Genomic DNA, 25,788 nt, shown 5'->3' with positions numbered 1-25,788 from the left:
CCCTGTTCTGAGGTAAGTACTCATACTATCTATCGTAACTATGCCTCATAACTTTATAAACCGCTATAAAGCCACTCCTTGGTCTTGTACATTACAGTACAATAAACCCAGCCTATCCAGTCTCTTCTTATAATCTCAGCCCTCCAATCCAGGCAACACCCTAGTGAATCTCTTCTACATTCTCTCCGTATTCTTCCTGTGGTGTGGTGAACAAAGCCATGGCAAAAGAGAAAGCTGAGAATAGACACGTAGGTGTGGGAATGAAATGAGATGAAACTAGAAGCTGAAGATTGCCATTGAAGACAGTGCACAGATGTCCAAAAAAGGCAGACCCAAGATTTTGTTTTGGACTCCAGTGCCTTGTGTCTCCACATGGCGAATTCCTGGGATGAAATGCATGTTCCACCACAAGCAGTTAAAAAAATTATATAAACATAATTATATATATAAGACTGAGGAATAATCTTTCTGAAACATGAGAGGGCCTGATAGAATAGATGTAAAAATATTTCCACTTATAACAGAATTTTGAATGGGGACATGGAGAAAAGATTAGTAGGTGGTCCTTTAAAACTGAGGCGTGCAGAACTTCTTCTCTAAGAAAGAATGAATCTTTGGAATTCTCTACTCCAGAGTACTGAAGATGCTGAATCATCAGAAGTAGTTACAGAGGAGTAGGTAAATTTTTGAAAGGACAGTGAATTGAAGACTATGGAGAACTAAAGGAGTTGAGACCTGGGGTAGTTATGATCATATTGAATGGCAGGGCAGGCTTGAGGGACCATGCCCCTATTTCTTTTTTTTCTTGTGTTTTTATATCAGGAGCCTCTTGCCTCATCTATGGAAGAGTCTGTGTTTCCAACATCAGCCTCATTCACCACCCCACAATCCACAAAGCTGTAGTGTACGGAACTCATCCTCAATCCCAGAGAAATTGCCTAAGAAATATTATAGTTTGGGTTAGGAGTTATTCTTGGGGATTGTGACTGGGATTAAAATGAAGGCTTTAATAGCTGCAGGACTGGGTTAGAGAAGAGGTCAGTATTGGTGACAGAAGTCCACATAGTGTATGACCCACAGAAGGCCATAGTGAGAGTGAAAAGGCAATTCCAAGTGCACTACGAAGTTAGAGACCCACTTCAATGCACCAAGGCTATGACAGGGCTTGCACACCATCGCTTCCTACAAGGTGAATCCTAACAGCATAAATGGCAATGATGCTTCACTCTCTGGCAAGTTTAATATAGATGCTTTGAAAGGGAGAGTTGCTCTATACTTGTGTGAATCTTCATGCAGCCAGCAAACCCTGTGATCTTGAAGGCTGATATTGGAATAGCCTTCAAGAGGTGAACCCCCGTAAGGCATCAAGCCTTGACAGTGTACACTGCTGAGTATTGAAAACTTGTGCCAGCCAACTGTTTGGGATGTTCAAGGACATCTTCTGTTGTGTACTTCATAATTCAGTAATACTTGAGTAATTTGTAAATATATTGTTTGATTCAGCATTCTTTGTTGTTTAAATAATTCACTACTGGTTATATGTAAAAGTATGTGAATGGCATACGTCATCATGCCACATCACGCATCCATGTCCTGATAAAAACAAAACTAAGAAAGTACACAAGTTATTCTCAACTCCATGTTTTCCTTTCAGTTAGTTTTTATGTTTTGAAGTTACAAAACATAACAGTGGTGATGAGGAGGTTTTAAAGAAACTCGAGCCGACTACCTACCTGTTAAAGCACAGTGAGACATTTGAGTAAAGAGAAAAGTGCAGCAAGATGTTTGTATTTCAAAAAAGCAGTGCAGCATGTGTTCTTCAGAGGGGAAGACATGATCAAGTTTAAAGAAAAAGGCAGAAAACAGACAAATTTACGGGCTCATAAACAGTGAGTATACCAGCTGGTGATGTAGTGGCACCAGACTTCAAGATGAGTGGTCCTGAGTATGAATCCGGCCGGCTCCTTGCACGCTTTCTATCCGTGCTGGCTTGAGTGTCAAGCTAACAACTTGGCCTCATAAGAAAACCAGACAAAAATCCTAAAGAAATGGCAAGGTTGCCACACAATGTGCCACAAGGCACAGAAAGTAACAACAATTACTACCAGGTGATAATAACAATCATCATCATCATCATCATCAGGTGCCATGCCCAGTCTGAGCTTTGACTGCCATGGCCCACACACTCCTGTTTTGGGTCAAGTGGATCAATTCACTGGTATTCATTTCCAGTTCTCTGGCTGCTGTCTCCATCATCATTTGTCTTTGTCTTCCTCTTGCTTTCTTCCCTTCAATCTTCCCCATAATTACCATGCATTCTAACTCCTCTTTCCTAATCACATGTCCAATGAAGTTACGTTGCCTTTTCATGATCTCATACATTATTTCTCTTTTTGTGTTTGCTCTGTTCATGACATCCTTGTTGGATATTCATTCTGTCCATGATATTCTTTGCATCCTCCTCAAAAAACACATCTCTGTTGCTTCAATTCATTTCCGCATATTACTAGACATTGTCCAACATTCTGAGCCATATAACATAATTGGATAAACGTAACATTTCAGTACTCTGAAGCAGGTTGTCATTTGGTGTTGGTCAGTATACTCTTCATTCTCGTAAAGGTGTCTTTTGCCATCCCTATTCTTCTTTTGATGTCCATGTTGCACCTGCCACCTGATGTCACTCAGCTCCCTAAGTAGCAAAAGTTCTGTACTTGTTTTATGTCTTCCCTGTTTATTCTCAGCCTGCAGATAGGATTCTCCTTCTTTTCGGATATCTCCATACATTCTGTCTTTTTGCAATTGATAGATTGACCCATTTTTGCACTTTCTTCAACAACTGTATCAATTAAGGTTTGTAGTTCTTCCTCCGTACTTACAATTAACACAGTGTCATCCACATATCTGAAATTATTGATGTTTTCACCACCAACTTTGATTCCCAAGATGTCTCTTATTTTTTGTAATGTTGTTTCACTGTACATGTTAAACAAATAACAATACATTTTAAAAAAGCAGAAATGGCTGGCTCCATTGGAAACATTGGCACATTCAATTGAACAAACAATAACGGGATTTTGTATGCAGAGTAAACTGAGCTAATTTTGCTGACTGCAATGGATTTAAAGGCATACAGTTTGACTGCTCGAACCAAACCGGCTGAAATGAGCTTTGCTGATATTATGAAAGTAATGCAGGAACATTTAGAACCAAAACCATTGTTGATTGCAAAACACTATAGGTTTCATAAGTGGAATCAAAAGGAAGGGGAGTAAATTTCAGCATACATGGCTGAATTGAAGAATCAGAATCAAGTTTATTATCACCAGCATATGTCGTGAAATGTGTTAACTTATCAGCAGCAGTTCAATGTAATAATAATAATAATAATAAAGAAATAAATAAATACACAGATAAGTACATAGTAAATACATTATAGTAAGTATATATACATGTATATTGAAAGATTTAAAATAGTGCAAAAACAGAAATCATATACATTTTTTAAAAAGTGAAGTAGTGTTCATGGGTTCAATGTCCATTTAGGAATTGTATGGCAGAGGGGAAGAAGCTGAGCGTGTGCTTCTGTACATCCTTCCTGACAGTAACAATGAGAAGAATGTTTGCCCTCGGTGATTGGGGTGCTTAATACTGGACGTCACCTTTCTGAGGCACCGCTCTTTGAAGATGTCTTGGGTACTATGGAGGCTAGTACCCAAGATGTAGCTGACTAATTTTTGAAGCTTCTTTCGGTCCTGTGCAGTAGCCCCCCACCCCCATACCAGACGGTGATGCAGCCTGTCAGAATGCTCTCCACTGTACATCTATAGAGGTTGTCTGAGCATTTTCAGTTCAATGATGGGCTTAATGATACACTGAGAGATCATTTAGTTCAAAGGTTCAAAGGTCCAGTTTAATGTCAGAGAAATATACACAATATACATCCTGAAATGCTTTTTCTTCACAAGCATCCACGAAAACAGAGAAGTGTCCCAAAGAATGAACAACAGTTAAACGTGAGAACCCCAAAGTCCTCCCCCAGCTCCTCCCTCCCACACATAAGCAGTAGCGAGCAACAATCTCCCCTCCCCCCCAGCAAAAAAAGCGCACCAGCTACCGAGCACAAGCGTGAGCTAGGCAATAGCAAAGACATAGACTTGCAGTGACCCCAAAGACTATCGCATTTCATCCGGCATTCAACAAATCACAGGTTCTCTCTCTCCCTCTTAAGGGAGAGGGAGATGTCCCTCATTTTCACAGCGAGTGGGAGACATAACAACAACCTGTTGGTTTACGATAGTCATAGTCATAGTCACACTTTATTGATCCTGGGGGAAATTGGTTTTCGTTATGTCAAGTGTGACGCCAAGCAGAGCTGCAGGACAGATGATACTAATGAGAGAGTTAACGGAAGACAATGGAGAAACATTCAAAATGCTAATAAGAGAGAAGAGAGAGATTAACGAGAAAGAAACACAATTCCGATGTTGGCGTCCGCGACAGGCCGTTTGCTTTGAACCTGAACTGTTTGAAGTTTGATGGACAGGTGATACCCCAGCAGGGGGATAAAAATAGCAGGTTTGCTAAGGTACAGCACACACGCCTCGAGACCCTGGAAAGAGCAGTGTGCCCCACAAGGTGGTGGGAGTTTGGAGGACCGGTTAGTGAGAATCGGTCAGAGGCTCACAGGGTGTAAAGGTACGATTGGTGGGAACCTGGTGTGTGTCCGTCCTTGCCTGGGTGCCGGGTTCACCACAGAAGAACGATCGCATCCGGAATGGAAGGGTCATAGTCGGTGACCACAGCTGGATCAGAAGGCATCGAAAAGGTTTGCCTGAAACCAACTGCATCTCTCACTCTCTCTCTCTCTCTCTCTCTCTCTCTCTCTCTCCAACAGTACAACAGTGACTACTTCGAACTGCACTAGACTGAACTGAACTCTGCTTCACTTAAGACTGATCACTTTACCCCTAGACTGCAATAGAGCTTGGTTGATTCCTATTACCCTATTTCTGTGTATATGTGTACACCATTACTGCTAACCTGTTACACTTATATCCTTGCGATTAGTGTACTGTATTACTTATTTCTTTAATAAAACTTTATTAGTTCCTAGTAATCACAGACTCCAACACGTGTTCCATTTCTGCTGGTTTGGCAACCCAGTTACGGGGTACGTAACAGTTACAGTTGCACCATAAATACAGGGTCCCCTGCTTTTCAAACGTTCGCTTTACGAAACCTCACTGTTATGAAAGACCTACATTAGTACCCTGTTTTCGCTTTCAGAAGGTGTTTTCACTGTTACGAAAAAAAAATCAGCGCGATAAAAAATCAGTGTGCGAAAAAATCAGCGCACGATAAAAAGGCAGCACGCGCCCCAAGCAGCCGCTCTCCCCCGGATTTGGAACGGCATTCTCACCGGAATTGCTTAAACACGAGCCTGTGAGCAACCATTTGCAAGATGAGTTTTAAGGTATCGGAAAAGCCTGAAACAGCTCGTAAGGGTGTTACACTTAGCGTAAAACTAGACATAATTAAGCATTTTGATCATGGTGAACGAAGTAAGGACAATGTGAGTTTGGCTTGTGGAAGCTGACGAACACGATGTTGAAGAGGTTTTGACATCCCATGACCAAGAACTGATAGATGAAGTGCTGATGCAATTGGAAGAAAAAAGGATAACAATCGAAACCGAATGAGTAATGATAAAGTAGGACTTTAATTTTGAAAGGGTACGTCAGTTTAGGAGATATTTGCAGGATGGTTTGAGTCCTTACAAAGAACTGTGTGATAGAAAAATGCGCGAGGCTCAGCAGTCAAGCAAGCCTTCCAGATCAGCCACAGCAGACGACGAACCTCGACCTTCAACATCGAGGTGGGCAGAGATAGAAGAACATGAGCCGCCTGCTCTAATGGAAACAGACGACGAGATGACACCTAGTGTCCCACCACCCCAACCCCCAGGCCACGGACAGATACCAATTCGTGGAGAATGCAACGGTAGCCGGGAGACACACAGCACATCTTTAAGAAAAAAGCCGAAACAAACATGCTAATTAATTAGGTGCCGCTGACACATAATTGTCAGCCCAGAACAGAGATGACACAATTGGAAATCGGCACTGATCTGGGCCGACAATTATGTGTCAGCGGCACCTAATTCATTAGCATGTTTATTTTGGCTTTTTTCTTAAAGATTTGCTGTGTGCCTCCCGGCTACCGCTGCATTCCTGCGTGCTTCGTGGCAATGTATCGCTCAGTGGCCTGGAGGGTGGGGGCCACTGTATCATCTCAACCTGCAACGACTCAGTCTAACACACCATCATCCGTGTGCTCGGCACTGTCTTCCCGATACCCATAAGTGATATTACACTGTACATAAATTATTTCTACCTTATATTGGCTGTGTATTTTTATGTGTTATTTGGTATGATTTGGCAGCTTCATAGCTTAAAGGTTACTGGAAAGCGCATTTATGCCAACAGCACTTGCGTGAGATTTTCTGCCAATGGCGCTTGCGTGAGATTTTCGCTATGGAGAACAGATCAGTAATGATTGTGGAAAAGTATTTCTATTTTATATAGGCTGTGTATTTATCATATCATTCCTGCTTTTACTATATGTTACTGTTATTTTAGGTTTTACGTGTTATTTGGCATGATTTGGTAGGTTATTTTTGGGTCTGCGAACGCTCACAAAATTTTCCCATATAAATAAATGGTAGTTGCCTCTTCGCTTTATGACATTTCGGCTTACAAACCGTTTCATAGGAACGCTCTACCTTCAGATGGCGGGGGAAACCTGAAATTAAATAGTAATAAAACCATAAATAATTAAATAGTAATATGTAAGTTATGCCAGGAAATAAGTCCAGGACCAGCCTATTGGCTCAGGGTGTCTGACCCTCCAAGGAATGACTTCCTATGACGCTCTGTGTTGCGTCTCAGTGGAATGAGTCTCTGACTGAATGTACTCCTGTGCCCAACCAGTACCTTATGTAGTGGATGGGAGACATTGTCCAAGATGGTATGCAACTTGGACAGCATCCTCTTTTCAGACACCACCGTCAGAGAGTCCAGTTCCATCCCCACAACATCCACTGAGTTTGTTGATTCTGTTGGTATCTGCTACCCTCAGCCTGCTGCCCCAGCATGATCGCACTGGCCACCATAGACTCGTAGAATATCCTCAGCATCGTCTGACAGATGTTAAAGGACCTCAGTCTCAGATGTTATTAAAAAGTCTGTTTAGTCACTTTTTTTTAGTTTGTGAATCTTACAAGAAAGCATTCAAAAATAGCTCCTAACTGAAGTACAACTTACATTTAAAAGAGCAGTTGAAATAGCTGTATCGATAGAAATAGCAGACAGGGAAGCAACTGAGTTGCAGTCAGGAATAAAAATGAGCATAAACAACATTGCAATATCTAACCATCAAACTGTCTGGCTGAACAAGTTGTGTTACCATTGTGCAGGGGCGACATTCATCAGATTTAAAGGTGACAAAGTAGGACACATATAAATAGCCTGTCAGGCAGACAAAAATAAATGGACTCCACAGGGAAGAGAGAAAGCTAAAAAGTCAATTTGCAATTTCAAAAAGGGCATTATAGGGCTGAGTATCCTTGAGATTTACAACATGAAAACTAGCAACTGATAAGCAATATACACCAGAAGTAAAGAGCAAGTTAATTAAAATAGAATTGGACACTGGCTCAGTTGTTTCAGTTGTTACGTACCCCGTAACTGGGTTGCCAAACCAGCAGAAACGGACCACTTAGTTGGAGTCTGGTTTAACAGAAACTAATAAAGTTTTATTAAAGAAATAAGTAACACAGTACTCTAATCATAGGGATATAAATGCAACAGGTTAGCAATGATAAAACACACATGTACACAGAACTAGGGTAATAGGAATCAACCAAGCTCTATCGCAGTCTAGGGGTAAAATGATCAGTCTCAAGTGACGCAGAGTTCAGTTCAGCTTAGTACAGTTCGCAGTAATCGCTGTTGTGCCGTTGGAGAGAGAGAGAATGCAAATTTTGATTCAAACAGACCTTTGATGTTCTTTGCAGTTAGCTTTCGGGTAAACCCTTTTATATCTTCTGTGGTCACCAACTGTGACCCCTCTGTTCCGGATACGACCGTTCTTCCGCGGTGAACCCGGCACCCAGGCAAGGGCGGACACACACACCAGGTTCCCACCGATCGTACCCTTTTCACCCTGTGCGTCTATGGTCGGTTCCCGCGACCAGACCTCCAAACTTCCACCAACTTGTGGAGGCACACCGCTCTTCCAGGGTCTTGTTATCTCATGATCTCGTGGTGTGTGTCGTGCCTTAGCGAACCTGTTCTTTTTATCCCCCTGCTGGGGTATTGCCTGTCCATCAAACTTCAAACAGTTCAGGTTCAAAGCAACCGGTCTGTCAATATTCTGAAATGTGTTTCTTTCTCATTAATCTCTCTCTTCTCTCTTATTAGCAGTTTGAATGTGTCTCCATTGTCTCACTTATCTCCCTCTCATTAGCATCAATCTTTTGATAACTTGGTTTTTTGTCACACCCCTATCCTTCAAAGGATTTTTATCGGGGTAAAATTTATAGGCACGAATATATTATTAGATACACACTAATATACAGGGTCATCAGCTATTTGGCTAATACAGAGAATTTCAAGTTGTCAACACCTTGACAGACAGTCAGCAATCACATTTTCTGTTCCTTTTATATGTGTTATTTTAATATCCTCTAAGACCAGGCTCCAACTTAGCAACCTTTTGTTTTTATCCTTCATAGTGGCCAAAAACACTAATGGGTTGTGATCAGTGTAAATCCTCAGTGGTTTCTGTCCCAGACAAATATAACAAAGGTCGTCCCACACAAACTTAGCACTCTTTGGCAAGAGCTTAGTAAGAGGGAGGGTAATATCCGCAAAGTTTTTGCAAAACTTCCGATAGTACCCCACCATCCCCAAGAACCTTCTCAGGGCTCTCTTGTCTGTCGGGGTGGGGACTTCAGAGATAGCCCGCACCTTAGCCTGCATCGGAGCCAGCTGCCCCTGTACTACCACAAATCCCATATAAGTGACCTTCGCGTGGCCGAATTCACTTTTTGCAAGGTTCACTGTCAGGCTGGCTTCAGCCAGCTTTTTAAACAGTTCCTCTACTGCCACAATGTGCTCCTCCCACGTGTCACTCCAGACCACTAAATCGTCAATATACACTTCTGCGTTCTTTAGCTCTTTTGTCACTGAATTAATCATCCTATAGGGGTGTTGCTTACTAGGCTGACCTGATGTGACAACAACACCATGTCCCGGCTCTTTGCATCGCCTCGGGACATCCGAACATACGTGTGCGTGCCAGTTAATTAGCTTTCTAAGCGGCTCGCTCTGTTCGGGGTTTAAGGGAGAGACCTTATCAGCAAAGTTGGCCAAAACAATAGAGCTCTCCCATCTGGTCGGCACCATACTTATCTTTTCAAAATGGGTTTTCCCCTTATCAGGTGGCACCCTAGCCTCATTAATTTTCGTGATAACACTGACTAGGTCTGCTGTCTTATCGTGGCAAGCTGTTAACATATCAATAGCCTGTAACTGTGTTAGCTCACGTCTACAATAGTCAATAGCATCCTTCCTCCTGTGCGGCGAGTAAAACGCTTTCATGATTCTATCGACTGTCTTCCTCACCCCAAAATGTCCACCGAGGGGTATCTTGTGTGCCAGGTTAAAAATCTCATCCCCATAAATTTTCGGCACTACCACCTGGTGCATCATCCCCCATTCCTCATCTGCGGGCACGGTACTTAGTCTCCATTTCCTCCTTAGTACTCCCTCCTTCGCAAAATAGCCCACTGACTCCCTTTTTAATTCTGCTTCGGAGAGAGCTGTCTCCATCAAAACCATCAGCTCCTCGTCTCGTTCCTGTCCCTGAATAAATTCCTTCCTTGCTAATGATAAGTCTACCTCAACTTCCATTTCACTACGCCCCTTTTTCTCACTTTCTAACCCCTCCTGGTACAAGGCTGGTAAAAACATCTGAGCTAAATCTACATTTGCTTCGGCAGCCTTTCTGGACATGCGCCGAGTCACTGCGCAAATGGGATAAACCTGTGAGTCCATGGGCGGGGTCTCAATGCTGGCAGGCTGGCTTGTCAGTTTTACTGCTGAGAACACATTTCTGCTGGCGAGGTCATTACCGAGTAAGACTTCCACGCCTTCCATCGGTAGTTCGGGCCTCACCTCAATCGTGTCCGGTCTGGAGACCAAGTCGCTTTTTAGGGGTACCTGGTGCAAAGGTACTGCTTCAGTCCCTTTCCCAATGCCTTTTATCACCCTGACCTCCCCAGTCTGGGTCTCTGAACTAAAGTCTAACACACTCTTTAAGATCAATGACTGACAAGCTCCAGTGTCTCTCCAGATCCGTGCTGGAACCGAGTTTAACCCCTCCTTCACCGACACCAATCCGGCTGAGATAAACTTCTCGCGCCCTTCCTGAACTTTATGAGACCTCTTCTCCCCTAGCGGTTTGTCTGCCAGCTCAATATAGCCAGTTGGAACCGTCGTTTTTCCTTTCCCCGTCTCCTTCTTTGGGGCAAAGCACCTGGACGCAAAGTGACCAGCTTTCCCACAATTATAGCATACGACCCCAGGAGACTTCCTACCAAACTGCTCCCAGTCTTCCTTATCCTTCTTGCTGGTCCCCAGCTTACTTTCTGACTTTTCTGGAGGACTCTCTCCGCCTTCTTGACTACCCTTCTGGTAGCTTTTACTCGGGGTAAACTTCACTTTGTCCCTTAATGCGTATTCATCCGCTAACTTAGCAGTTGTAGATAAGGTTTCTGCCTCTTTCTCATCTAGATAGGGCCTCATACCTTCAGGGACACAACATTTAAACTGCTCAATCAGTATTAGCTGTAGCAGTCTGTCATAATCCCCACTGACCCCTTTCGAGGCGCACCAACGCTCACAATACATCTGCATCTCATGGGCAAACTCTTAATATGTGCTTCCTCGCATTCCGGAACCTCTGCCGGTATGCCTCCGGGACCAACTCATAAATCCTGAGTATGGCCTCTTTCACCACATCATACCTCTGGGCATCTTCTGCGGACAATGCCAAGTAAGCTTGCTGGGCTTTTCCTTTAAGTACACTCTGAAGCAAAACAGCCCACTTATCCCTCATCCAGTCCTGACTTGCAGCGACTTTTTCAAAATGTAGAAAGTACCGATCAACATCGGCCTCCTCAAATGGGAGAACCAGCCTAACCTCCTGGGTCTCCCTGAACCCTCCACCTTGGTTCGGCATGGGCCCCTGCGCTAGCGTCATCCTTAACTTCTTCAGCTCAAATTCCCTTTCCCTCTGTTTCTCTCTCTCTTGTCATTCTAACTGCTTCTCTTCTCATTCCAGCTGTTCTACCCGGAACTCGTGCTCGAGTCTCAATTTTTCCATCTGCAGCTGTACTGCTTCTCCACCAGGTTTGCCCATAGATACCACCTCCAGCTCCCCTTGGGGAAACACACCTTTAGATACATAATGCTCAATGATAGCTCTGTGCATCTCCGCTCTCCTCATTGTCAACTTCCCTTAAAAAGATTCAACCATTTGGCAACAGTTGCCAATTCTGATTTCCTGGCATCCTCTAATGCCTCCAAGGTTGGCGCCTTTAGAAATTCCTCAATCGCCATTTCTGCTGTTTGCCCTTTCTTTCTTTCGGGAATTTAAACCCAATCAATTTACCCAGTCCCGAATTTGGCGTTCAAAATCCCGGACGAGCCCCCACTTATGTTACGTACCCCATAACTGGGTTGCCAAACCAGCAGAAATGGACCACTTAGTTGCAGTTTGGTTTAACAGAAACTAATAAAGTTTTATTAAAGAAATAAGTAACACAGTACTCTAATCGTAGGGATATAAATGCAACAGGTTAGCAATGATAAAACACACATGTACGCAGAACTAGGGTAATAGGAATCAACCAAGCTCTATCGCAGTCTAGGGGTAAAATGATCAGTCTCAAGTGACGCAGAGTTCAGTTCAGCTTAGTACAGTTCGCAGTAATCGCTGTTGTGCTGTTGGAGAGAGAGAGAATGCAAATTTTGATTCAAACAGACCTTTGATGTTCTTTGCAGTTAGCTTTCGGGTAAACCCTTTTATATCTTCTGTGGTCACCAACTGTGACCCCTCCGTTCCAGATACGACCGTTCTTCTGCGGTGAACCCAGCACCCAGGCAAGGGCGGATTCACACACCAGGTTCCCACCGATCATACCCTTTTCACCCTGTGCGTCTATGGTCGGTTCCCGCGACCAGACCTCCAAGCTCTTACCAACTTGTGGGGGCACACTGCTCTTCCAGGGTCTTGTTATCTCGTGATCTCGTGGTGTGTGTCATGCCTTAGCAAACCTGTTCTTTTTATCCCCCTGCTGGGGTATTGCCTGTCCATCAAACTTCAAACAGTTCAGGTTCAAAGCAACCGGTCTGTCAATATTCTGAAATGTGTTTCTTTCTCGCTAATCTCTCTCTTCTCTCTTATTAGCATTTTGAATGTTTCTCCATTGTCTCACTTATCTCTCTCTCATTAGCATCAATCTTCTGATAACTTGGTTTTTCGTCACACAGTCATTCCACAAAATGAGTTTGAAAAGTATTTCAAATATACTGAACTAAAGCCTGCTGATATCCAACAAAGAACCTATACTGGAGAAAAGATCCCTTCTGTGGAAATGACATAGGTAGCAGTGAAATACAACAATCAACAAGCCACATTGGGTTATTTGTGGTAAAAACAGGATGGTCAGCATTGTGGAGACAACTACAACTTGATTGGAGATACACCCACCATTTGCATGCCCCATCCATTGTAAGAAAGTCAACTGAAAGCAAATTAAGGAAGGTACTGGATGATGCTACAACTGTCTCCATACTAAAAACCATGAAACATTGCCAAACAAAGGACAAACAGGTGTTGATGCCGACCTTTGTGCCTCTGGTTAAAAGGCATATTGGACCAAGGAAGGACAATGCTGCTCAGAGGGATCATGGAAGTACTGAAAGCAGTGGTCTGACTGTAACAACTTTTGTAGGCAATATATGTGAGAAAGCTTCTGATATGTTAATCAGCCAATTACTTGTGAAATGTGGTTTGGTTTTAATCTGGAAAAGGGTTCAGGGAGCTTCAGGAAAGTTACAAACATTTGGCTTTTGTGAGTATAAAGAGCCAGAATCTACTCTGCGTGCATTAAGGTTATTGCATGACCTTCAAGTGGGAAAGGAAAAGCTGCTTGTAAAAATAGATGCAAAGACCAAACCATCTGGATGAATGGAAAGCCAAAAAGAAAGGAGTCAATGGAAATATGAAAACAGAGGATTCATCAAATGATGTTGTGGATGAGGAAACCAAGAGGAGAGATCAGATCGTAAAGGGAGCAACTGAAGGATTAATAAGAGATTAGTCCAGTGAACTAAATGCATCTTAGAAATGCACCAGTTTTTGCTTACTCCTTATATGTTGGAAATGCTTAAAGATTCTTTTTTGTTAGGAGAGTTACCTTCTACATTTTATGAAGCTTCTATTTCTTTAATTCTTAAGAAAAAGACCCTACGGATTGTGCTTCATATAGACCTATCTCATTATTAAATGTAGATGCCAAAATTCTTTCAAAAATAATGGCTAATCGGTTGGAGAATATACTGGCTAAGATTATTTCTCAGGACCAAACAGGTTTTATAAAAGGCTGTTATTCTTTTACTAACACTTGGAGACTGTTAAATGTTATATACTCATCCCCCTCGAAAACTCCCCAATGTGTTGTTTCCCTTGATGCTGAAAAGGCATTTGATAGAGTTGAATGGAAATATTTATTTAATGTTTTAGAGAAATTTAGCTTTGGTACTAATTTTAACGTGGATTAGAATGATATATAACAGCCCTACTGCTACTGTGATCACTAATAATTGTAGATCCTCCTTTTTACCACTTTCGCGGGGTACGAGACAAGGATGTCCGTTAAGTCCTTTGTTATTTAATTTGGTGCTGGAACCTTTGGCTATTGCACTTCGTGAAGCTAAGGATATTCATGGAAATTCCATAAATGGGACTATTCAAAAGATTTCCCTTTATGCTGATGATCTCTTAGTTTATGTTTCGAATCCTGAAAAATCTATTCCTAGTTTATTGAAATTATTAAATGAATTTGGAAAGTTTTCAGGATATAAATTAAACCTGCATAAAAGTGAAGTATTTCCTTTAAATTATTCTGCTTTTATATATGATGATATTCCTTTTAAAATTATGGATTCTTTAAAATATTTAGGTATTATCATCACTAAAAATTATGGAGACCTTTATAGAGCTAATTTAGTTCCCTTAGTGGATTTTATGAAGCAATTATTTTCTAGATGGAATCCTCTTACACTTTCGTTAGTTGGTCCAATTCATGCAGTTAAAATGATGATCTTACCAAAATTTTTATATGTACAGTATTTCAAAATATTCCTTTTTTTAACTAAGAGGTTTTTCGATCAGGTTGATTCTATTATTTCATCTTTTGTTTGGAATACTAAAAGACCAATAATTGGAAAATGTCATTTACAAAAACTAAAAAAGGACGGAGGTCTTGCTTTGCCTAATTTAAGAATGTATTATTGGGCAGTTAATATATGCTACGCGTGTTCTCGGTTATATTGGACCAATAAAAATGAACGACCACCATGGGTTGATTTGGAATTGAAAGTGAAACAATTTTACTTAAGTTCGTTATTAGGAGCTTTTTTACCTGTACAACTAGCCAAAATCTCTATTTTAAATATAAATCCTATGATTAAGCAGTCATTACAAATTTGGTACCAGTTTCCTAAGTTTTTTAATCTTAAAAAATTTAACCTTCTTAGTTTAATTTATCAAAACTATTTATTTAAACCTTCACTTAGTGATCCTACTTTTTCTCTTTGGAGGAATAAAGGAATTTATTCCTTTATGGATTTGTTTCAAGAAGGCCGATTGATATCCTTTGAGAAATTATTAACAAAATACTCTCTTTCATACTCACACTTTTTGCAATATCTTCAGGTCAGACATTTTTTACAAGAATATTTAAGTAATTTTCCATATGTACAAGATTCTGACCTGTTAGACACCATTTTAAAAATGAACCCTTTAGTGAAAGGTTTTATTGGGAAAATTTATAATTTACTATTACAACAGGATAATTATCCTCTATTTAAGATTAAGCAAGATTGGGAAAGAGAGCTTAACATGACCTTGTAACAGAGGACTGGTTGCGAATTTTGAAGTTGGTTAATTCTTCTTCGATTTGCGCCATTCTTTAATTCAATTTAAAATTGTACATTGTTGTTATTTGACAAAGGAGAGACTGTCTAAAATATTTCCTAATGTTAACGGACAGTGTGATAGATGTAAAACTGAGATAGCTACATTGACACATATGCTTTGGTCGTGTTCTATATTGAAACAGTTTTGGAAATCTATTTTTTCTACCATTTCTAAAGCCTGAAAAATTAATTTACAACCTAATAAATTGACAGTTTTGTTTGGTATAATTCCTCAATATATTCATGGTATTTCTATATCAGACCAACATGTAATTGCATTTGTTACATTATTGGCTAGAAGGGCTATTTTATTAAAATGGAAAGATGCTTCTGCTCCCACCTTGATACAATGATTCTCTCAGGTGATGTTATGTCTTAGTTTGGAAAAAAACAGAAGTCGAACTTTTGATCCTTGATTTGACCTTGAGAAAAGGTGGGGCTCTTTTGCCTGCTACTATCATTTGATTTGAGTTAATTAAGATGGTCCCCTTCTGATTCTTGAGTAAATGGGTTTGGTTGGTGGATTGATGTCTTTCTTTTCTAGAAGCTTGTATGGCGTATAGCTCCGGGTTTGTACTCCAAATGTTTTTTTTTTCTCTTTTTTTTGTTAGCTGGGGTTTTTTTGTTTTAGTTAGTAGGGGTTCTTTTTTCCTTCTTTCTTTTTTCCAAAAAAAAATAGCTTTAACATTTTGTTTTTTTAAAATTATTATTATTGATATACTGTTTAGCTTGGTTAATAGTTTGACTCTTATTATACATATTGATACATTGACTTGATTATTTTAATATATTTTTTGTTGTTGATTTTCAATAATAATAAAAAGATTTAAAAATGAAAATTAAAAAAAAAGAAATGCACCAGTGAACTAAATGCACTAGAATAAGAAAAAGGTGAGGAAAAAAAACAAGAAGTTATGAGAAAAGCAAAGATCGAAGTAGAGGAGCTTCGGAGAATCAATGGCACCTAACAGCGACTCCTCTGCTTGCACCTTTGGAAACACCTCTATTTCCATCTTTAATATCTCTAATTTTCCCTTTCAGGGTTCTTTTGAAGACCCTGACCTGGAGTTACATGCTGACTACAGTTCTTTGTGGTAATGGGACCTGTGCTCAGGGTTTCACGACTGACCACTGTTTGGCACACCAAGGGCGCGGCCCAAAAGCTCACCTTCGGAAGGCCGAGATCTCATGGCTCTGGAGATGGGCGGATCGAAGGTCGGTGTCCGGGCAGGAGATCGGTGTGTCGTGGAGAGATGGAAGACCTAAGGCTGTGTGCCCAGAGACCCGAGATCTTTGGGTACAGAGCTCGGAAAAAGTGACACAACAGACTTTTAACATCGTAAACCATTGTTTGTTATGTCTCCCCTCTCGCTGTGAAATGGAGACATCTCTTTCTCCCTTATTAGGGGGAGAGAGAGAGAGAGAGCCTGTGGTATGTCAAATTACTGGGTGAACATGCTGTCTTTGGAGTACTGCGAGTCTGTGTCTTTGCTGTTGCTTTGCTCACGCTTGAGTGCTCAGTGGTGGGTGCCGATGCTTTGTTTTGCCGGTGGGGGGGAGGAGGTATCGTTGCTTGCTGCCTCTTACGTGCGAGAGGGAGGGAAGCTGCGGGGGACTTTGGGATTCTAACGTTTAACTGTTGTTCATTCTTTGGGGGCACTCCTCTGTTTTTCATGGATGTTTGTGAAGAAAAAGCATTCCAGGATCTGTATTGTATACATCTCTCTGACATTAAATGTACCTTTGAAACCTTTGAGATCCAGAGAGAAAAGCTGAGAAAAGGAGAAGAAAGAGGTCCAGAGCTGTCAGAACCACTTCCTGCAGTCTCAGGTCAACTCCTACAACCACCACGGAGGGGGCCCCTACCCTGAGATGGTTTTGATAGCTACAAGTCTCACATGCCAAGCAGCATGACCGCCCCCCCCCCCCACCCACCCTTGTCAGGAAAGATGTTATCATACAAGAGTAAGAAATACTCCACAGCAATTAAATGTTTAGGCTTGAATGGGACAATTTAAAATTTACTGTGCTGTGGATATCTGTATTGTAGTTGTAATAGATAGATATATATAGATATACTTTATTAATCCGGAGGGAAATTTGGTTTCGTTACAGCCGCACCAACCAAGAATAGAGCGTAAATATAGCAATACAAAAACCACAAACAATCAAACAACAAAATGCAAACTATGCCAGATGGAAAATAAGTCCAGGACCAGTCTATTGGCTCAGGGTGTCTGACCCTCCACGGGAGGAGCTGCACGTTCGATGGCCACAGGCAGGAACAACCCCCCCCCCCCCGTGCCACCAAGTGTTGTATCATGGTGGAATGTGGCCGAAGTCCAACAGGAAAAAGTTCAATATCCAGTCTGCAAACACGTTCCTTGATCGTAATATACCCCGAATTGCACCATCCGTTGTTAGCCAGAACAGTAAGCACCGAATTCCTTTACGCTTACCGCTCTCAGTGCACTTCCGGTCAGCCAGAACGGTATTACGCACCGAACTCCTCTTCTCCAAAGGTCTCTGTTGTCTCGACCCGGTCCTCTTTCCTCGGCTTTGTAGTGTATATATATATAGTGTATATACTGTGTACATACTTGAGATGCATTCTATATTGACTTGGGGTTTATAGCTAAGCAGGGGGGTGTGTTGTGTATTTAATATTTCAGTAATATTTGAGTAAAATTGTAAATGTATTGTTTGATTAAGCATTCTTTACTTAAATAATTCATTACGGTTTATATGTAAAAGTACATGAATGGCACCCGTCATCACGCCACCATTTCATAAGTGTGCATCTCACTTAAAGTAAAACTAAAAATGTACACAATTTATTCCTGGCTCTGTGTTTTTCATTCAATTAGCCTTTATGCTTTGGAATTACAAAATGTAACATCTTAACCTCTCACTGCTTCACTGTTCCCACCTGCTTTAAAAGGGTGGCAATTGTACTGGTGTCCAAGAACAGCAGGTCCTTGTTTTTGGGAAGTTCATCATCTTAGCTTGTCACACCAGACAGCCAGCCACTCTAGTGTTGTTTGGTTGATGTTGAGCAGGTCAGTGTCAGCTAAACCAGGTGAGAGTGGGCAGTTGTGCAGAATTGGGAAGTTGCCTCAATGACTATTGCCCAGTAGCACTCATATCTACCATACTGAAGTGCTTTGAGAGGTTTATTATGCTAGAATTAACAACTTCCTTGACAAGGACCTGGACCCACTGTAATTTGCCTACCACCACAGCAGGTGCCATCTCACTGGTGCTTTGGAGCACCTAGACAACAGCAAAAGATACATCAGGATGCTATTTATCGATTACAGCTCAGTGTTCAATACCATCGTCCCTTCAGTCTTAATCACCAAGTTTCAAAATCTATTCAATTGGATTCTTCACTTCCCTATTCAATTAGATTTTCCACTTCCTTATCAGGGCACCGCAGTCTGTGCAGATCGATAATGACATCTCCTCCTCCCTATCTACCCTGGGCCAATCATACTGATATAATCACAAAGAAGGCACACCAGCAGCACTGTTTTGTTAGGAGTTTGAAAAGTTTGGGTATGTCAACAAAGATTCATGCACATTTCTATAGATGTCAGTGGAGTGCAATGTAACTAGTTGCATCTCTGCCTGGAGGCTCCAATGCACAGCATTGAATGAGGATGCAAGGGCATTGGAGACTCAGGCAGCCCAATCATGGGCACAACCCTCCCCACCACTGCAGGCATCTTCAACATGCAGTACCTCAAAACAGTGATCCATCACTAAGGCCCCACTCCATCTACAACATACCCTCTTCTGCTACCTACCATTGGGGAGGAGATACAGGAGCCTTAAGACCCACACTCAACTTAGGAACAAGCATCAGATTTCTGTGATGTCTGTGATCCCTTGTAATTCCGTCTTTTTAAGCTATTTATTTATTTTATTACTTACAGTAATTTTATATACGTATTTTCACTGTATTGCTACCGCAAAACGTCACATTTCCTGTTATCTAAATAAGAGATAATAAATCTGATTTTGAAATTAAAATTATTGGCTCGGGGTTGAAGTTAGGCTGAGGAATTTTAGAATTCATTAATAATAACGTCGTTATCACTGACATAAAACGAAACCTGTATTTTAAAAAATCATAGATCAGCAAACATGATGACAAGGTAACGTATCCAGGTAATCGGGGTTCCCAATGTTTGGGAGGGAGACAAGCGACACTCACCCGGCATGTTAATGGATGGAAAATTTCCTGGAACAGGGAATGAAAGCCCCGGAGTACCAGATACCAGGTACCAGACAGCCCGATCGAAGAAAACGAACCGAACTCCACCCCAGATTCAAACGGCGCGGCCGAATAGGCCGGCGTCCCTGTCTCCTTGGTAACCAGCATCCTGCTTGACCCGGAACTTTGTTGGGAAGGAACTACTTCCGGGGCATCGGCCTGAGTTGCGGGGGGTGCTGCAGAAATTGCTGGTTTGGGGCAAGTGCTGGATGTTGTACACTTTGGTTTTGGTGTGTCGTCGCCGTGATTTCCTCGACTCTCCAGAACCTTCGTGTTTCCTCAGGCCTTGTTGAAACTTAAGGCTTGACAGAGCTGGAGGAGGAACTTTGGAACAAATTGGTGGGCGGCTGTGATGTGGAAGGTCATCAGCCAATTTACGCACAGCGTGCTCCCATAAACAGAAATGGGTTGGTGACCACATCAGTGTTAGTAACTAAATTCAGTGAATCCAATCAACCTGTGAAGGTGAACGTTAGCCGCAGTGTCCGGGACAGCATCCCCTTCTCTCTGAAGCAGAATTGTGGGATGTTCAGGGCCACTTGAGATGGCAGTGGAGGCGACGATTTAACGTTTCCCGTGGATTGAAATCTGTACTGTACTTTGAACGTTAGCCTACACTTTGTGCCCAAATCTGTGAGCTGGGGATTTCCACAAGTCAAAACCTTTGATGGAGCAGGAAAGCTGTCACAGAGTGTTGGTGAGGTGCAAAATATTGGAAATCATAAGTTTAAAATTAAGAATTATGAAAATGCTGCTTGTTTCTGATAGTCTAATACCAGTTAGTTTTCTGCTGATTATATTTTGTGATTTTTCAAGGGTCTTAATAATGGAAAAAATATCAAATTAATTCGTTTTGGCCAGAATAGTGCAATTTGAGTATATGACTAACTGGGAAGAAAGGAGAAAGCTGTTGGGTGGGTAACTTCAAAATGATTTTGAGGAATCATTTTTACCATTTTAAGTGGTCAATTGAAGCAGTCCGGAGAGATGCCTGAAGTGGCACTGGTTTATTTAAAAGAAGTTTTTGAAGCTTAGATCTGCCAAGGAAGGTATAGCGAGCTGGACAAAGGAAGTGACTGGACCAATTAGAAATATAGAAAACCTACAGCACCATACAGGCCCTGTGGCCCACAACATGTCCTTACCTTTGAACTACCTAGGCTTAACCAAAACCCTCTATTTTTCTAAGCTCCATGTATCCATCCAGGAGTCTCTTAAAAGACCCTATTGTTTGTTTCCGCCTCTACCACCATTGCTGGCAGCCCATTCCACGCACTCACCACTCTTTACGTTAAAAAAAAACTTACCCCTGACATCTCCTCTGTATCTACTTCCAAGCACCTTAAAACTAGCCATTCCAGCCCTAGGAAAAAGCCTCTGACTATCCACACGATCAATGCCTCTCATTATCTTGAACACCTCTATCAGGTCACCTCTCATCCTCCATCGCTCCAAGGAGAAAAGGCTGAGTTCACTCAACCTATTTTCATAAGGCATGCTCCCCAATCCAGGCAATATCCTTGTAAATTTCCTCTGCACCCTTTCCATGGTTTCCACGTCCTTCCTGTAGTGAGGCGACCAGAGTTGAGCACAGTACTCCAAGTGGGGACTGACCAGGGTCCTATATAGCTGCAACATTACCTCTTGGCTCTTAAACTCAATCCCACGATTGATGAAGACCAATACACCATATGCCTTCTTAACCACAGAGTCAACCTGCGCAGCTGCTTTGAGCGTCGTATGGACTCGGACCACAAGATCCCTCTGATCCTCCACACTGCCAAGAGTCTCACCATTAATACTATATTCTGCCATCATATTTGACCTACCAAAATGAACCACTTCACACTTATCTGGGTTGAACTCCATCTGCCACTTCTCAGCCCAGTTTTGCATCCCATCAATGTCCCGTTGTAACCTCTGACAGCACTCCACACTATCCACAACACCCCCAACCTTTGTGTCATCAGCAAATTTACTAACCAATCCTTCCAATTCCTCATCCATATCATGTATAAAAATCACAAAGAGTGATTGTGTCAGTTGTGGCTCAGTTTATAGCACTCAGATCTGACTGAGAGTTTGATCATTGCACTTCCTGTCCACTATCGAGAACCAGCTTTCATCTCCAGACAACGCATTCAGCTGAGCTCCTTGTTGTAATTTTGGGTTGATCCAAAACAACACCAAACAGCAGCAATGACAACAGAACTAACCAAGACAACAACATCAAAACAAGCCCTTTCCCACTCACTTGTGTGTATACATACACACACACACACACACACACACACACACACACACACACACACACACACGTAACATTTCCACTGAACCTGGTGAATTTCAAGGGAGTACAGAAATGTTGCCAAAACATCAGATTTGTACTTCATTATGCTGATATTGCATTACCAGACTCCAGAGTCAGTTGTTTGCCAGTTAGCTGCTGTATTTTCTACATTAACTATTAACTGAGTTCAGCTCAAAAGTGTGGTGGAGCATCATGGAAGGGAAGTGAAAGAAGCTAGAGATATACACAAGCCTTTCTGTGTAACTTCACCATGCTGGGCTTTTGTTCATCTTCTTTAAGTCTATCACCGACCAGTTGATGGAGATTGATTGTTGTAACTCAATTAATCCATTAAAACTCATCTACAAGGAGCCAGCAAGATGGACGATGGTCTTTAATTTATCAAATTCCTGTCTTCTCATGTAAAATTTCTATCATTAATAAATGTAAATCATAAGATATAAGTATTCTACTGAACATAAATTATTTACATTAATTTAGATGGAAGAATATTCATTTCACACACCAGTTTGTTTCTTGATGAATTCTATTGATTCTGTATACTAAAAATGTGAAGGCTAGATCTGTAAGTGTTTGCTAAGACGTCTAAGTTTGCATTTTCATTGCAATTAATGCTGCTAATTAAGATCATGATTATTACTGATTTCTTTGTCTTTGATTTTCCTCTACAGACTAAGAAGCATATTAAATAAAATAAGCCACTTTGTACTTTGAGCCAGCACAGAGGGAAATGAAATAATCTGCACACGAGCCGTATTGAAAAGCTTACAGATCAATTGTGAGTGATTGCTATATTTTGTAATAAAATGTGGGCAGGTGGAGATAGAGGGTATGTTTTGAAATATGGTCTCAGTTTTAAAGAAGCACAAAAGAGTGGTTGCGCAGAGTATACTGTGTTATTTTGAGGGACAAATATTGTTCTGGATACTGGGCAGAACTTGCTTGTGATAGATTACAAATGTCCAGGCTTGCTGGTTATATTGAAATCTTTCATAAGGTAACTAGCGATTCATCTTTTCAACAGTGATAGCAGAAAATGAACTTTGGAAGGAGGCCAAACAAAGGAGGAGGAAGATTCAGCAAAGCCCACGGAGGCTCAGGAGGAGGAGGCAGAAAAGGCTCAGGCAAAGCCTGGGATGATGGGGAAGATTTCAGTTTCAGCCAAAAGCTGGCTCGCCCGACCAGGCCTCGTGGCCGGAGCAGAGGTGGAGTGAGAGGTAGGGGTAGAACTGGGATTGGAGGCAGAGCCAGAGCTAGTGTCCCAAGTCGAAAATACCCTGAAGAAGAGGTGAAGGAACGCGGAGAATTCAACTTATTTGGTAATCTGGTCAAATCAGAAAGGTAAGCACTGAAGTTGTCTTTGATTCACTACAATTGTCCTGATGACATTGTTTGTGAAACTGGCAATGTCATATCTTTACACACACCCATTAGGCAGAAGTGTAAAGTGGTGTAGATTTATAAACCCTCCGAGATGTTTCCACTCCTACTTCTCCAGAACATCGGGATCCTAGTTTGACTGCAGTTTTAGTAGCTCTCCAAGTTAAGCACAATCAGAATTACCTCTTCTAGGGAACAGACCAACTTGGTTTTATCAGCAGGCTGGGCTTTTATCATTTTGAAGACCTGGTGACCGTGATTGAATTATGTTTCCCTCCTTTAGTTCAAGTTTAAGTTTATTGTCATTCAACCATACATGTGTATTCAGCTAAACGAAAGGATGTCCCTCGGGGCCAAGGTGCAGAACACAGGACATACAGTCACACACAGCACACATAGTTACGATCCAGCACAAACAATCACAATATGATACCAGCACGAGTCCCTGAGTGGCAGGGCCTGAAGGTTGGCAGGCTGACATGAAGTGCAAGTTGCATGTTAGGATGCATTTATTAGTCCCGTTTAATTGGCTGAGGAAAAACATTACAACAGAAGTGGAAATCCCAATTGATGCTTGGCCAGTTTCTAGTAGCTGTTAAAATGGGTTTCAAAATATCTGTGTGCAATTCAGCTCGCCAGTCGGTTTGTTGTGAAATAGTTCTTTAGGGATAAAACTTCCTTATATGAAGTACACCCTATCCTCGTTATATGCGGGGGAATACGTTCCTCGCAGTCGACGCATAGTATGGAAAACACATAATGTGAATAATTACTTAAACGGAGAAAATAGGGATGCATTCTGGAGGGCTTCCTAAATATGTTTTATCTGTAATTTATTCACATTTTCATACCAATACGACAAAAGCAGTACCACAAGGCAACATTCATATTATATTTCATCAATTTAAGGTAATATTCAACATAATAAATCATAGAAAGTTAACATACTAGGGTGTACAGTACTCACCAACAGTGGCAGGTGTGTTGGCTCCGGGAGAGGAGTGGTTGTTGTGGTGTTAGGCAGCTTTATATGGATGAGGTGGATGGTTGTATGTCATCAGGATCATCAAGGACAGCAAGGGGTGAAGGAAGACTCACAGAACTCTCAGAACTGCTGGCAGCAGGAGATGACACCGGTTTGAAGAAAGTGGTGAGGGTTGTTTGCTTGGCAGCTGCCCAGTGGACAGGAAGCATATTCTTGCTCAAACCCTTAAGAGCACGGGGGTTTAGTGAATGGTAAGCTAAGAGAGGCTTCATCTTACAGTCTCCTTCGGCATTGGAACACAAAAGCAGAGTCAACCTATCCTTTGCTGCCTTGAAACGATGCAGTCTTTTCATCCTTACTTTTGTAAGTGCGTTTCAGCATACGCTTCCAAAAAAGCCCGGTCTCGTCTGCATTAAACACCTGCTTTGGTGTGATGCCTAAAGGCTGATCTATACTTGTGCGTACGGGCTACGCCGTAAGCCTGATTTATACTTTTGCGTAGCCCTACGCCGTAGTGAGCATGCGCTGTTGTGTCTGCATCACTCTGCAACTCACCACCAAAATGCTAGCTGGCGGTGGGGTTTCTATGCCACTGTGTCGAGTTTCTTCATGAGAGACGTGGACGAGAAAATGCATTTCAAATATTTTCGGATGTCGGCAGGTAGATTTGACAATTTGGTTCATCGTCTCCAACCATTAATTTCGCATCAGTGTACAGACATGGCGGGGAAAAGCAATCGGAAGTGCGTAGGAGGAAATGCGATGCTACCAGGTGGACCAATCACAGTTGTTGCGGTCTGCGTCGTTGAGCCGCGTGAGTTACATTTTTGGGGAGGTACACGTCATCCTACAGCGTAGGGTACGTGGTACCTATGGCGTACATTTGACGCAGAAATATAAATTGGGCTTTACTCAGCTATCACAGCCCACAACTGCGAAGGGTAGCATTCAGCAGCTTTGTGGTCAGCACTAGCTTGCTCACCACGCACAGCTAAGTTGTGAAGACCGTGACGATTAACAAACTTAGAACACCATCCCCTACGTGAATTAAAGCTAGCAATATCACTTGACACTTCCTCACTAGCCTCTGAACAAAGGCGACCACAAATTTCCAAAGCTTTCACACGAAGGTTATCGGAACTGAGTGTTGTCTTTTTTCTTTGTTTAATGCTCAGTGTCCAAACTCAACATTTTCTCCATTTTTGTCTTAATCGGGTGACGCACTTTGGTAACAATCTTTGATGACACTAGTGATGAATCAGTCACTGCACTTTTTATTTTCTCAGCATTTTTCTTTATGTGTCTGATAGTGGACTCACCCAGGCCGAAGTAGTGTCCCAGAGCTGTATTACCTTCAACTGACGCGGCCCTGTTTATAATTTCCAACTTTTTTTTCAAGTGTTAAAGTGGTTCTCTGCAGCTTGGCTGATGGCCCAGGACTTGACATCAGATGCTTAGAAGGCATAGTTAAATATTTCAAGCACAAAATCAGTGCACCATG

General features: G+C 41.8%; 2 protein-coding genes across 5 annotated transcripts in view; one reads left to right on the top strand and one right to left on the bottom strand.

Moving 5' to 3' along the window:
* Window positions 1-19,693, bottom strand: part of morn2 (MORN repeat containing 2) — a 46,871-nt gene extending 27,178 nt beyond the window's left edge. For all 4 annotated transcript variants that reach the window (XR_011887050.1, XM_072267116.1, XM_072267117.1 and 1 more), the window contains exon 1: window positions 19,552-19,693. Coding sequence is in view for 3 of the 4 variants with exons in the window: in XM_072267116.1 (XP_072123217.1) it covers window positions 19,552-19,558 (7 nt within the window). In the remaining variant the exon portion in view is untranslated. The remainder of the gene's footprint in view (window positions 1-19,551) is intronic.
* Window positions 19,694-19,771: 78 nt separating this feature from the next.
* Window positions 19,772-25,788, top strand: part of dhx57 (DEAH (Asp-Glu-Ala-Asp/His) box polypeptide 57) — a 75,012-nt gene continuing 68,995 nt past the window's right edge. The window contains exons 1-3 of the mRNA XM_072265688.1: window positions 19,772-20,308; window positions 22,594-22,700; window positions 22,947-23,263. Of these exons, the coding sequence (XP_072121789.1) occupies window positions 22,959-23,263 (305 nt within the window). The 5' untranslated portion in view covers window positions 19,772-20,308; window positions 22,594-22,700; window positions 22,947-22,958. The remainder of the gene's footprint in view (window positions 20,309-22,593; window positions 22,701-22,946; window positions 23,264-25,788) is intronic.

This window comes from Mobula birostris, chromosome 8, assembly GCF_030028105.1.
Source record: "Mobula birostris isolate sMobBir1 chromosome 8, sMobBir1.hap1, whole genome shotgun sequence".
Taxonomy (NCBI): domain Eukaryota; kingdom Metazoa; phylum Chordata; class Chondrichthyes; order Myliobatiformes; family Myliobatidae; genus Mobula; species Mobula birostris.
Note: the sequence above shows the minus strand (reverse complement) of the source record. Positions and strands in the feature narration are given on the sequence as shown.